The sequence below is a fragment of the Phasianus colchicus genome, chromosome 6, assembly GCF_987193195.1.
Source record: "Phasianus colchicus chromosome 6, bPhaCol1.hap1.1, whole genome shotgun sequence".
NCBI classification, from domain to species: domain Eukaryota; kingdom Metazoa; phylum Chordata; class Aves; order Galliformes; family Phasianidae; genus Phasianus; species Phasianus colchicus.
In genome coordinates, this window is record NC_143441.1 from 28772644 (window position 1) to 28787002 (window position 14359).

Here is a 14359-nt window from a genome sequence, read left to right on the forward strand (position 1 = left end):
CATTTCACATTTCATTTAAAAGCCAAGCAATACACAATAAGGAAAACATTACTGTTGCTACATTAAAGGCTCAAAAGTTTGGATAGAGCTGTTTCAACAACTGAATTCACATTGTATATTATGACAGGACCACGTGTTGCTATTCCCATTGCCCCCAACAGGCCATGACTCATTCAATGCACAAGACAGACCTGAAGCATTGTATTGCTACACAGACAGAAGTAGAAAACAAGACTGAAGCTGTAGAAAGAAAATTAGTCTCATAATTAACATAACTAAAAAAAAATGCTGCTCTGTGTGGCAGTGTTTTTTTTTGATCTGTTTCTGGCACAAAGATTCTATGAGAGGCCAAAGTTATCTGATCCAATTCTTCTCTTTTATCATATCTTTTCTGGAAGCCCAGTCTATATAGGGCTGATTTGCAAAAGTCTTCATCATTCACAGATGGAGAAGGAAACTGAGAGTCGCACTTTGAAGTCCTAAAACACACACAGTATCCTGAGTTACCTGAAGAAGCACAGTATGAAAGCCTGATGGATTTGTGTGTCTCCATCCATAAAAAGCAAATAATATCACCTTTCTCACATAGGTGTGATAAAAACAAAACATTTCAGAGACACGCTTACTATATAGTAGGAAAAAATTCATGAAGGAATTCATATTTCTGGCTTCAAAGCAAGGTTTAGTAGTGAACATTGACACACATCTAATGAGGAGAAAACACCAAATGGCTGCTCATTAAGTGCACATACTATAATCTACATAGCAGGTAAAGCAAGATTCCAGGGAGAGAATAAAAACAGTAAATAATCACATAGTTAAAGACTTCAGGATAGAACAGATTTCCATACCTGAAGAAACACCATAGTCTTATGTAGTCAAGAAGTATATCCCAAATCACTTATTTCAGCCTCTGCTGAATCAAAATTGAAGGCATAGAAAGTCACCTGCATTTTTCAATATGCCTCTAGAAATACATGCAAGTATAAAAAGCTACATATTTATCACTCTTTACAAGTAAAGTAACAGAAAAAAGCCTGAAAATGCTTCAAATTACTGTGCTTCTGTATTTCTTTCCCTTAATACTGAGCCCATTTTTTTTTTTACAAGACCATAAGCCTTTGTGAAAAATATCAACTTGAAATACTCAATTTTTAAACATGATCAACATGAAAAAAGACTTCAGAACTTACTTTCCATGAGTCATGCCTAAACTATTTTAAAAACTGAAGTCCTCACAATCTTAAAGCACAAGAAATAGGGTAACTATAATTGAGTACAGCTGCTACTAGTTGTCATACTTCTCAATGCATGGAAAATGGCTGAAAATTACAGAATTCTGTATACTGTTCTTTTCTGCAGGAGGATTCAGTCATGTACTAATTCTATTCCAAAGGCATTCCAACAAAACACCCAACCACCACTATGAGACAGTATGTTCCTGGATATAGTTATAAACTGTCCTTATACCTCCCTGCAAAAGTATGGAAATGGTCTATTTAACAACAACATGCACTTCTTAATGCAATTAAAGATCACCAGATTTTTTCAGTATCAATCAAATTAAAACTGTCCTACAGAGTAGCATCAGGAATTCTACTATGACATAATATACCAATAGGAACCTTACACATAATCTGTTTCTCACACACCTTACATCTATTTGAGAGGCATTTTCTCCAGAGTAAAGCACTTAATGCTTTTGATTTAAAAACTATTCTCCAGACTGGAGCACAAAGGCAGAGATAGGAAATTGCTTCTGCCTCCTAGCATAAATACAGTCATCAATGCATTAGATTGCACGAGAGTGCAAAAATCCATCACATATCCTGAAGAGACTGTTCCTTACAAGGAGCATTCAGAAGAATAAAATCCAAAACTTTTCAGATGAAGGATATGAAGATTAAGGTATAGACCCTGTGCAGCTGTTCAAATTAGAAAAACAATCAAAAAATTATTACAAGACTGAATTTTCTGATAGGTATGTATAAGTATTTTACTACCTATTTCCAGAAGCAAAAGAAATTAAGCAAGATACTGTGGTGAGTTGGGGGTAAGTTGGGGGTAAGCTCATCAACTGATTGTTCAAAGTCTCCAACATTTGTGTTGCAGAAACACAATAGGACAAAGAATAAAGGCCAGACAACTTCACAGAAAGCTGGTTCTCTTGTACAGTTTATAGTGGGCACAGAGACAACTACAATTTCCTGGAAAGCTGGTCACCAAATTATGAACCGGGAAGGAAAATATATCCAGAATCTTTGAATAAAGACATTAGAAGATGAAATGAAATTTTTTAGTAAACCTGAGGACAAAAATGCTATTAAAAAGGGACTCTGGAACTAACTGCCAACTTTAACTCTGTTTTTATGAAATAAAAATGAGAATGCCTTCAGCTAGCTAAGCAAGAGAGATGATCTGAAAAAATATACGCACATGTGACCAAACCAAAAAGAAGTGCTTGAAATGCTTTGACCACATATCACTAAACTTCACAGTCAATTAGATTATTAAAAGAAAGACCTAATGACATTACTGTACCATCCATTATCTTTATGAAGCATGTAAAAATAACAAGGCTAATCTCTCCACAATTACCCTTCCATGAAGTAAAACTCCTATTATTAAAATACCGTGGGTGGAAAAAAGTAAAGAAGGTTTCCAAAGAATTCATTTAGCAAAATCAGCAAAAGATAGAAAATATATTCCAAATCAATTCACACATTTTTAAAAAGTAGGACAGCCAAAATTCAAGTCAGCAAAAGGGAAAATAAAGTATGTAATATCCTACCCCCAAAATCAAAAAAGTATAAAAAATGAAATCTATTTGTGCATCTGAAGACTAAAGAAGGTGTGAATGTGAGAGGAAAGTTCCACGAGTTTCCAATTTCAACTGACAGCTAAATTTAAAATGTAATTCAAACATTCATAAAACCAGGTCTACTTTAACCATAAGCTTACTTCTGTCCCATGCATCACCTATTTGTAGGTGATAAACCTAGAAACAGTTTGTTTCTAAAAATTCACAAGTTTATACTGAAGACATGAAATAGTGACAGGAAAAAAAAGTCAAGAAAACTAAACTATAATTTTTTAAGAGTTAACCAAACTAAGGTGCATTTTGTTTTACTTAAGATATTCCAAACATGCTTATTAAAAGGAAACTGATGAGATCAGAAAGCTATTAATGTACTGGCTAAATCTGAATACAACTTAAGATAGTAAACTGCATCTAAAAAAATGAAGGTATCTACTCTACGACACATTTTACGTTTTTCCCCCAATATTTCCTAGCACATGAATTTAGATTCACAATAGGCCACAAGTGTTTTAAGCAGCTAAATTGATTAACACGAAGTTTTAAACATGCGCTTGCTGAAACTAGGAAGTAAATTTAGAAGCAGATTAAAAGAAACCAGTTGAGAATTGAGATGCCCACCAATATCAAAAGCAACCTCATAATGAAATTTGTCCTTCATGTATCGCCCAAGGCAACCACTTACCTTTGACTGTTTCATCTTTTTTTAAAATAGAATGTTACAACCAGAAAGAAAGACAGAAAATTGAAAGAAAAACAAATTGTTTCACTAGCAGTGAAACTAATGAAGTTTGGATTCCTATGGTTTATCTTTTTTTCCGTAATTCCTAACACTTAACCCAGCCACCCAACACCCCCTGGCTAAAAAGAAGCTCAATTGTTGCAGTTGGAGAAGGTTCACCAGCGGTAAGATTTACTAAATCACCTTTATTATGATCTTCCATAAGTAAACTGAGATGTAATAAGCTCTAAGACAGTGCTAGGAGTCCCGTTTTTGGTCCCACCAGAAGAGATCTGACAAATTAGCAGTTATATAACAGGAAACAACCCTTTGCCCACAGAGATGGACTTCAAGGGCAACGTCTAATTTATGACTTTCTTTTGTGTCTGAAGATTCTACCCAGCTAGATGTTTAGATGACGGGTTCACTATTGCCTTGGTTGTGTAAACTGCTGAGCATATCTGGCCTCAGTCCAATAATGCACTTAAGAATGTGCCTAACTGTTTGGCTGGGTCAGAGCCAGTACGTTCAGTAACTTATAAGACCGGGTTCTGCATCTGAAGTAATAAGCTGTTAAAGCCTAAGGACAACACTTATAGAGATGATTTGTCTGATAAATAAATTAAATCTCCTCCACCACAAGAGATCACAACTCTAGCCATATCAATATCAATAGTGGCAATACAATATGTACTTTTTCATACTCTTAGGAGCTAACAGAGTTTATTGATTTGGACTTCCAGGGTTTCTTGTTTGTTTTTCTCTCTACTCCCCCTCTTACAACATAGATTCTTATAAAGGGATGAGACTGCTTTGGGAAAGCCAATCTAGCATGAAACATTTCCTACTGAGGTATTTCATTCAAAGCACAGCTAATTCTCTGGAGAAGCCAAGAATATTCCAAAGCTTTTTTTTTTTTTTTTTTTTTTTTTTTTTTTTTTTTTTAAGTTTACTGCCATAATGAAGAAACACAAATATCAGATTTTGGAATCTTATACCTCTGATTAAAGTTTTATAGCTTGATTTGTGCACTGAAGTGCAATTAGAAGACAATTCACAAGTAAAAAAACCCTGCAGTTTAGAGAATTAGAAAAAACAGCAGTTGATCTCACAGCAAAGCATTTTCATTGGCTATTTAGGAAAGGGTGGCTGCAAAGTAAGCATTTCACATTTTAAGTGTTATTTAAGCACTCCAGTACTTTTCAATGAGAATTCCAACACTCCAGATCTCTCATATGTACAAGCTGAGAAGCCTAGCTTATATTTCCCATATGGAGATCCCCCATTACAGATCAGTGTTTTAAGGAAGTAAAACAGTTCACATTCAGTTTAGTTTATGGAAGAAATGCATTAAAACCAAATAGCTCAGCAGAGCACAGGAAACCTAAGTCTTACCTAAGACAAAGCATGTAAAATAAAGCAAATAAATTAATCTCCCAGTTTCTACTTACTATGAAAATTCAAGTACATACATTTCTCATAAAAACTTATAAGTTCTCTAAGGAAAGGTTATTCTAAATAAAATGTTTGCCTAAAAGGCCTTTAAAAACAAACAGAAAAACAAGCAACCCTGAATACTGAATATTGAAACAAACTTTATTTAAGCAGACTGAGGAAAATTATTAGTAATTTCTGCTATGAGGGAGTTTTCTCATGTGTTCGTACATTACAAAGAAAAAGCCACTATAGACACATTAATATAAGCTTACCTTGGATATCTCTTCTTTTCCACTATTTTCCTTAATGAACACTTTTTCCAGTTCAGGGCTTATTCCTTCTACATTACATGGCACACGTGAAACAGTTGATTTTGGCACTGAAATGTTTGACAGTGGCATAGGGACTGATCTGGAAATAGAAGCCTAGAAGGTAGAGAGCCACATGATTTGAAGTTGGAAAACAGAATAAAACAGAAGTATGAGATTAGCACTAAAAAACCTAAAGATGGTGAATTAAGAAACTGTATTAATTTTGCCATCTAGAAGACTATCTTTACTTGGCAAATTTAACTAAAAAGAAGCATTTGCATAAATCAAAGGCCATTAAAATCACCTCTTCTTGACTCACAAGAGTTCTATAATAAAAACATTCTACTACCTCATTTATCAGTAGGTAGGCAGGTATATGCTCTTTCCAGATGTACTGACTACAGAATACACACTAGGGGATGCAGTGTGCTGATGTAGGTGGTTTAACAGTGATCCAAAAGGCATTTCGCAACATTCCTGAAGCTTAACCACTCAAATGAAAAATCTACTTACTGCACTTCTAACCTCTTTTGGTTGGCCTATGTTAAAGAAAAATAAGGCATTCATTCTAAACCTCTAATTTCATTAGCTTCTAACATTTCAGAACTTTGTGTCAAAAATCTTAAGAGAAAACATTTGGAGTTTAAGAATCAAGCACATAAAAAAAATAGAAATATGGTTTTCAGAAAAAAATAAATGAGTGGAACTCTGTTACTAGAAGGATCCATTCACAAGAGCACGTGTGTCTTGCACAGTCAACTCTGAAGATTTTAGCTTGGCAGCAGCTGCACCTACACTGACAGTCATAAACAGCATTCAATTCCTAGTATATATTTTCCTGCTGTTCACAGAATCACAGGATAAGAAAATGTAAAACATACTGATGGACTTCTCTGAGAGATTACTTGAATGAAACTGACTCTGAGTAACCTGATGTAGCTGTCCCTGTTCACTGCAGGGGAGCTGGATTAGATCACCTTTAAAGGTCCCTTCCAACTCAAATTTTGTCATTTCATGATTCTATGAATCAGCTTGCTGGGGGAGGGGCTGTTGTGTTTCCTGGTTGTTGCTTTGTTTTATTTTGTTCTGTTTGTTGTTTTTTGTTGCTTTGTTTTTTTGTTTGGTTAGGCTTTTTTGAGCTCATCCCAAATGAACAGAATAGCATCCCTTGGAGGTCCCAGGAAAAGGAAAACTTCACTGGCCTTGCTAAACACATTCTTGAGAATCCAAAACATTGCATGAGTGAGTTCCAAGTGCTAAAGAATGTTACATCAAGCATACATCTTAGGTGGATTTCAATTTGTGACAGACTGTTTTTACTATAAGTAGTGGCACAGATACATGCAACGGCTTACATTGAGATTGAAAGTAAAATCCTTTTCTATTAAAAAAAACGCAGCAAAGCTTTTGTCATAGAGACATAAATGTTTCAGGAAGAACATCACTTTCTTACACACCTTCATCACGAGACCAGTTTTTAACCACTAGAATTTATCCAAACAGAAGAAGGAACATAAAGGAATCAGCCAATGTGAACAAATAATCATCATGGCACAACTTCTTTTAAAAACACTATTTTAAAAAGCTGTCAGGAAATACAAAGTTTCAGGAGATCAAATAGCTGCCTGTTAGCAATATGGAGACCAAGTAAAGGATCCACTGTAGGTGAAATTTAATCAGGACTCAAACATCTACACTATCAAATGAGAAAAGATAACTGCTTTTTACAAGTATCTTAAGGGTTCACAAAGTCACTAACAGAATCTCAGCTGAACTTTAGAACCAGTTTCAGTTCCACTGGCAGTTTGTGACACAGAACAGACTCTGTGTGAGGCATCTTCCATTGCACCCTGCTAAGAATCAGGCTCACGCTTGGGTAATTCACCCAGGCAATTTCTCAAAGCTATTATTCATAGTGTCAGCATCTTCCTTAATATGAGAAAGACACTCTCAGAATACAGGCAAGTTTTTGTAACTGATGCATGAAAGGATCTGAAAATCAAAGCTGTCTTAGCCAGGCTAATGCTAAAACAATCAGCTCTATTAAGATTTGCATAAATTTTCAAATCATTTTAGATAAGTAATAACAGAAAACAGAAGATGTCAGACTAGGAGCCTGAGCTTTACTTTCTTTTTACAGAGAATTTAAGGGATTACAGCATCCTATTTCTGAATCACCAAGAGGTGTTTCCTCAGGTATACACAGCCTGACGAGATCAGAAGATACATCAGAAAGAAAGAAAAAGGAGAGCTGGTGTAATAAACTCACCACTAGAGAAGAATTCATCATACTGCCCACTGACTGTCATTGCATTGCTCACTGATATAAAATATGAGAACGCTCATCAATATGATCTGGACATGATAGAAGCTCTCAACACAAACTGTAACATAGCAATGTTGTTCTACCTCATGTAAGGCACTACTACCACAAAGAATTATGTGAAGGTTCTCATCCTAGAACACAGAATCTTTTATTGACAATGATTCTAGACTACCATAACAACCAAAAGGTATGTCCTAGGCAAAGTTATGAAGATGACTCATATCCTGTAGTGTGAAAGATAAACAGCCCTCTATTTCCAGGGATGGGATAACGGGTAAGCATCATTGATTTCAACCGAAATTAAATTTAAGGTGAATTATCGTCATCCTTTTAGAGAGCAGACAGGACAGTATTTTTTTCTAACTTGTCAACCACAGGGAATCATTGCTTCTCTGGCCACAAATTAACCAATAAGCAAATTATCAGAAAAACTCCTAAAATGGACAAGGAAATGAGATTGTTCTTCAGTTACTGGATGAAGCAATGCTCCAGTCTTCTACCAATGAATACACGATAAGATGAATTATAAGCCTATCTGCAACAAATCAGTTCATTTCAGAGAAGCAGAAAACTGGGTTCTGTAATCTCAATGCAAATTCCTCCTAAGAAGTCCCGTTCAAAGTTCTGTCTGCTGCTTGAAGACTTACCAATTGTTGAGCTGACAATCCAGACTGCTTACTTTTGGTACATTTTATTTATTTACCTATAAAATGAGCTTAGATGAAATTGGGCTGTGTAACTGATAAGCAAAAACCCTCCAGAGGAGCAGAGACCTTTGAAAGCGTACCACGAAAATTAGTCTTAGAAATATGTATTCCTAGAAAGATAGTCTTATCTGGCCACGCACAGAATTTTTACAGCATCTTTATTTTAGTTTATATCCTGCTGCAGCCCCTCTTTCTTTTATTATATGATGGTTATCAGATAAAATTCAGTGTAGATACAACGGTATCAGGTTGCTAAGCATTTCAGTGTACCACATAAGGAAGCAAACAGAAGAAAGATGGGAAGAAAGAGCAAGCTATTCAACCAACACTGATAAAACAGGAGACTGTTAATATAAGCAGCTGTCTACTTACCTGAGTCTGACTGATTGCTATATGGTTGCCATGGAGAGGTGACTGACGTTCTTTCTCTTTACCATGACGACTGCTCTGCTTACTGCGCTGAAGCTGCTGTCTCAGTTTGGCAATCTGCTGGAAAGAAGTTCAGGTGAAGTGATTTATGAGTTATCAAAAGAATATCTGTTTATATTTTCCTTTATGAAGTGAATCACAGATGTTTTTAAAGTCCTCTTTAGAGAATTTTACAAGCATAGTGGATTGTCCACCTCTGAAGTACGAACATTAAACTCTCTAACTGCCTGCTAGAGGCTTTCTCCAAGGTAACTGCCCTATTCACCAACCTGCATACGCAAGCAGGCTTAGTTTACTAATAAACTTCCTCATTTACAAGAAAATACTGTAATAACTGATGCAAAGTATCCCTAGTAACAATTTATAACAATTTCTGGCCTATAGCTACCTTAAACTGAGGGACTGTGAAGCCTACAGTCAAATTTATTTGACCTAGAGCCAAAGTGAAGTTTTCCAATAATTCATAATTAAAACAAAAGAACCTCTACAAACAACTGTCAATCAGTATGTATTGCTTCATCTTGGAGAGCTTAATATATTTAATTGTATTTCCCTGCAGGCTACATTATCACAGATTTCTTCAAGTAGACAGAATTATCTTTCCTGATATCTGTTGCAAAGATGTATACGCAAACTATATATTTTAAAGGTCAAATGCAACTACAACCATTATTCACTTAACCTGCTCCTTAATAGAAATCAAAGCGCTTAATACAGAAATTTTTTCACTTATTCCCCCGAATAATTTCTACATGAAAGAGCACTTAACTCCCTCAGTATTGTTTGAGAAACTTAGATGATATGCAAATTTAGACAATAGGTACAGACACTTCCTTAAACCAGGGTACTTTTATTTCTTTTCCTTCATGTTCACTCTCTTTCACAATCAGCATGCTGGCATAAAAGGCAATACATGCAAGTCCTCACTTCATTTTAAACACAGCTAGAGATACAGTCTAAAAATCTGAAGTAAGGAGATATGAACACACATGGAATTCATAGTTCAAAGAACTTCATCAGCTGGAAAGTATCCTCTCTCTGAGTTGAGACTACTTCAAGTGCATTCACTCTGTGGTCAAGTCCAAGTAGTTAAATATATCTCTAACGTCCTTGCAAAAAAGCAGCACTGTGGTAAAGAAACACTTCACATCACTTTTCAGCATCAAGAGCTGACAGTGCTCAGTGAAGGCTTTGATAGAGCTTGACTACAAGCTTTGGAATTTTCTTGGTTTTGTTTCTAACATCACTCACACAACAGATCCACCTTAAATGTTTCACATCAAGGATTGCCATACTTCATAATCCATATTCAAAGAACTGCTACTTAGAAATGCTTGGCTACTCCTAATCTTCAGTAACAGAAACAGGTTAGATTTCCAAATAGGTCTTGTCGAATACATCAAGATAGTTCAACACAACCAAGTTTTTAATGAAAATGTGCTAAAGAATGAGAAATCTCTTGAGCAAAGGTGCCACTCGGGCACTACGAAACTTTGAAAGAATTTGAAGAGATACCTCAACTCCACCAAAAAAAAAAAAGTCCTGAACTACTCGATTCTCCATGTAAGAGTAACATTAAATAGGAAACTCAGCTTAACAGAGAGATGAAGAAAGTAACCAGTTTGTTAAGGGAACATGAAAGTATATCTACAACAACATGGATCAAAAATGCCAGAGAAGTGGGTGTGTAGGGAAATGATAATCTTTAAAAAGCAGAACAATAAAGAAATGAAGCCCAGACTAGAAGACAGTCATGGATTGAAATGGGTGCTTACAAGAATACCCAAAAAGCAAGGACACAAGGCAGGAAGAATGCTGTTTTAATTTCTGTTGCCTTTCCCTGATGCTCTGGGCTTCTTCCTACTTAAACAGTTAATTACCCTATTTTTTATTTAAATGAAATCTAGTTTTCTGAGTTTTCTGCAGGAGCATGCTAGAAAAAAAGATTAAAAAAAATTCACCTCAGAGCTCTGACTCAGATTGCAAGCAGCTCATAAGTCTATAAGAAAACATAGCCACTCTGTAAGATTTAGACAGTGAGAACACTCCAATGGGCTAACACATCCCTACATTCTCCAAAGTATGAAGCTATGATCTTCTGAAAGGAATCATGGTCATCTAGATGGAAAGTTTCCTCAGCCACTTGCAGAGTACGTGTATTTTGGCATTCGATAGGTACATAACAATAACAAACAAAACGTTTGTTAGGTCACTGGGGAAAAAGAGAAAGATGAAAATTTGTTGAAGAATGTGACTTTCTGTCTGGAATCACAATGTGGCCATTTAAGACAAATACAAAATGCAGTGAATAAATAGACGTGCTTTCTCAGATCACATCCCTAGCCCTGAATTTGATGAACCTTAATTTCCCAAGAACCCTGTCTTTCTCTGATGCAGTAGTTAATATCAGATAAAAGAATGAGAAAGTAATAACGAGCACATAAAAAGCAACCTGCCATTTCTTATTCATCCTCTAGACACAGGAGACAGGCTTGCCAGCACAGGCTACCTGAATTCATAACAGCCATAGTAAGCAGTATGTAGTGCCAAGTATGTGGGCAGAAGAATCCTCCAAACCAAATGGCACTCCATTTCTTCACTGAGAGTACACAGTGAATCTACAACTTGCCAAAACTAATCTTGAAATCTCAATTGCTTTTTTTCTTCTACAAAATCATCTTTTTATTGCTAAGTGTCTTCCTTCTCTACCAAACTTGAAGAAAACCACTCCTTTTAAGAGGAAGAGGAAGCTGTGCTAACTTCCAAGAACCTTAATTAACTAGGAAGCTAGAAGTCTTCTTTCTAAGCAGCAGAAAAGCATCATTAGATCATCAAACATCAATCAAAATAAACTCCAGATATGTAAGTGATACACTAATCCAAGAAAAGCAGATAAAAAAATCATTTTATGTATGCTTTTTAATGCTTCTTCAATGCTTTGGAAGAAAAAGCAAAACACTTGCCTGGGAGCCTTACTCTGAGAATGCACCTACTTCTTGAAAAAGCCTTTTCTTGGTGAAGCTTGGGCAAACTGAAAATTTTGCTAATGTTTGAGATACATGTTTGGAACTGGCAGCTTGTTATGGTTTAACCCAGCAGATGCCTAAGCACCACACAGTCCTTCGCTCACTTCTCCCCCTTCCCAGTGGAAGTCAGCTGTCCTAATTTTGTTCCCTGGTAGTTCCTTGGGCCCTTTATAAACACTGGTGTATTATCAACATTACTTTTCTCCAAGAACCAAACCGTAGCACCATACCAGACACCTTGAAGAAAACAATTCCATCCCAGATGAAAGTAAGACACAGCTACATTTGCTAGTATCAGTATCTTTCTTTATCAGAGTCTGTTGTGATAGAACAAGAAGAAATGGTTTCAAACTAAAAGAGAGAAGATTTAGATTGCATATAAAGAAAAAGTTCTTTACAATAAGAACAGGAACAGGTTGCCCAGAGATGGATGCCTCATCCCGGGAGACATTTGAGGTCAAATGGACCAGGCTCTGAGCAACCTGATCTAGCTGCAGGTGTCCCTACTCCCCTGCAGAGGAGTTTGACTACACAATCTTTAAAGATCCTTCCAACTCAAACAGTTCTATGATTCTATCATTCTCTACTGGACTTTAGATCTGAATAGAACCATCTCAGAATTTCTGCTTCCAGAAAATGCAGATTGACAAGTCAAAAAGTGGTACCAAATAAAAACTCTAAACACTCAGCATGCAGGCATTAAGTAGTTTGGTGTAGGAAGGTGAACGACTTGCATGTCCTTGCAAGTATCTCACACAGACAGGGAATGGCTGGACAGATAGGCTAATATCAGGACTTATAGGTAAGGGGAAAGAAAAAATAAGGGGTAAAAATAGAAGCCAAACAACAGAAAGATAGAACAGACAAAGAACAGGAAAGTAACTGAGGAAGTGCAAAAGTAAGAGAAGACAGACTAGAATCAGCTGAAAAACGTATGCAGAATGACACTGGGTCTACAAATGTGGAAAAGGCAACAAAAGTGTTGAAAAGCTGGAGGCAGAGAAAGAAAAACAGAAGAAGGGAAAGAACCAGAAGCTGAAAGAGATGAGGGCAAGTTTCAGCATGAACAATTCTTGCAAAATTTGAATAGAAACAGTTTATTTCCACACAACTTCCATCCCCCCCCCCCCTTTTTTATGTGTGTTCTATCAGAAAGGAATCATAAAACTCACCAGCTACATTTCTTGTCTTTCTCTTGTGAACAGCTCAGAGGATGGCAACTTTGCAAAACGGATCACTGCGATCAAATGGCAGAGATTGCCTACACACTGAAGGTTTCCCTACCACTGACAGTTAGAGCCCATGCGATGGAGAAAAGCTGCTTGCTGCAAAACTTGATACAAAACCACTAGATGATGAAGAATGGTCTCTGAGTAGAAGTGAGAGTGTTATCCTAGAAACATAGATGTTATTCTTGCCTCTGGTTCAATTCCTTTGTGCTAATAGCTAATGTTTAAGCCAAAATTTCTCAGACACAACACTCCTTCTGTACGAATTCCTAGGCACTTAATTTGTGGTTCTGAGTATCTGCTCATAGCTGCAAATGAAGTCACCCAGGCACTTGGAAGGCCCATGTATTAATAAATCAGTTAAGATGGGTTTCGTAACAGGTGCTCAGTGTGACAGGAATGGACAACCTTTCTTCGGTGCAGGTGCTTTTGTTTAAAAACAAGGATATTGTTACCCTGAAATGCAAAATTACTCTTTATTCATTTGAGGAATCAAACTTCTCACTGCTTTTGACAACTATTCTTCTAACCGATAGCTGTGAGGAAAAGGACTACTGCCAGTAACAGCCTCTCCTTAGACAACCTATACATTTGTCCTCATTTTTGAATGTCCTTTCAAAACAAGGAGCCAGAGAGAGGACTCAAAAAAAATATGGAGAATTGAGAAAAAGCCACCATGTGAAAATAATCTGCAAAATTTATTTTTTAAAGAGAAAGATGTAGCTCTGGAAGAGAGGCTGAACCCTTCCTGACACAGACAGGAGGCTGACTGCAGACTAAGTATTTACTACTGGCCAAAGCTAGAATTGCATGAACTTGAGACAGACTGCAGTTCATTGGTACATAAGACCGAAATAGGGCACATTCAGCTGAGCTGAAAACCATTTTCCTGTACCTAATTTCTCATTATGCAAATCCACTTCTGTTGGGTTCTATCTTGCTTCTATTGCAGTTTACGATGGAATACATAGGACTGAAGAGCATTTCAACTACCTGTCAATACTTACCCTACTATTTCATTTGTGAAACTGGCATCCTCTCCATCCTCACTCTTAAGCCCAACCAAAATTTCTAAACAAGAATATAGCAGCATAGAGTCTTAAGCTTCGTCTCTTTCAGTGCTAGAGAACAGAAAACTCATGAACATAACTCTGAACAAAAACAACAGCAACAAGCTGCTTTCTCAGCACTCACTCTGGACACTCCTCTGCAGCCAACACTATGTAGCAGAAAGGGAGGAAATCCAACATGCATAAAACAACAATCAGTCCTAAAACACTTCTAAGTAGGGAGGTAAAACCTGTTTCAAGAGCAACAGATGGAAGGGAAAGGGTGCAGTTTCCTGGACATCAGAT

The 14359-nt window shown here is 36.6% G+C and overlaps 1 protein-coding gene and 1 long non-coding RNA gene across 5 annotated transcripts in view; one reads left to right on the forward strand and one right to left on the reverse strand.

The window, feature by feature from the left end:
- The window catches only part of GLCCI1 (glucocorticoid induced 1), a 51715-nt gene that overhangs the window by 11586 nt on the left and 25770 nt on the right, over positions 1–14359 (reverse strand). For 2 of the 4 annotated variants that reach the window (XM_031614467.2, XM_090142746.1), the window contains exons 4-5: positions 8693–8806; positions 5249–5401 (exon numbers count right to left, since the gene is read on the reverse strand). In XM_031614467.2, coding sequence (XP_031470327.1) covers positions 5249–5401; positions 8693–8806 — 267 coding nt within the window. Of the gene's footprint in view, positions 1–5248; positions 5402–8692; positions 8810–14359 lie in introns of all 4 variants that reach the window. The other 2 variants (XM_031614466.2, XM_090142745.1) reach the window with 1 other exon arrangement.
- LOC116243319 (uncharacterized) lies at positions 8717–13192 on the forward strand. Its single transcript, XR_004169940.2, has 2 exons — positions 8717–8825; positions 12981–13192. It is a non-coding gene; the product is annotated as an uncharacterized LOC116243319 (long non-coding RNA).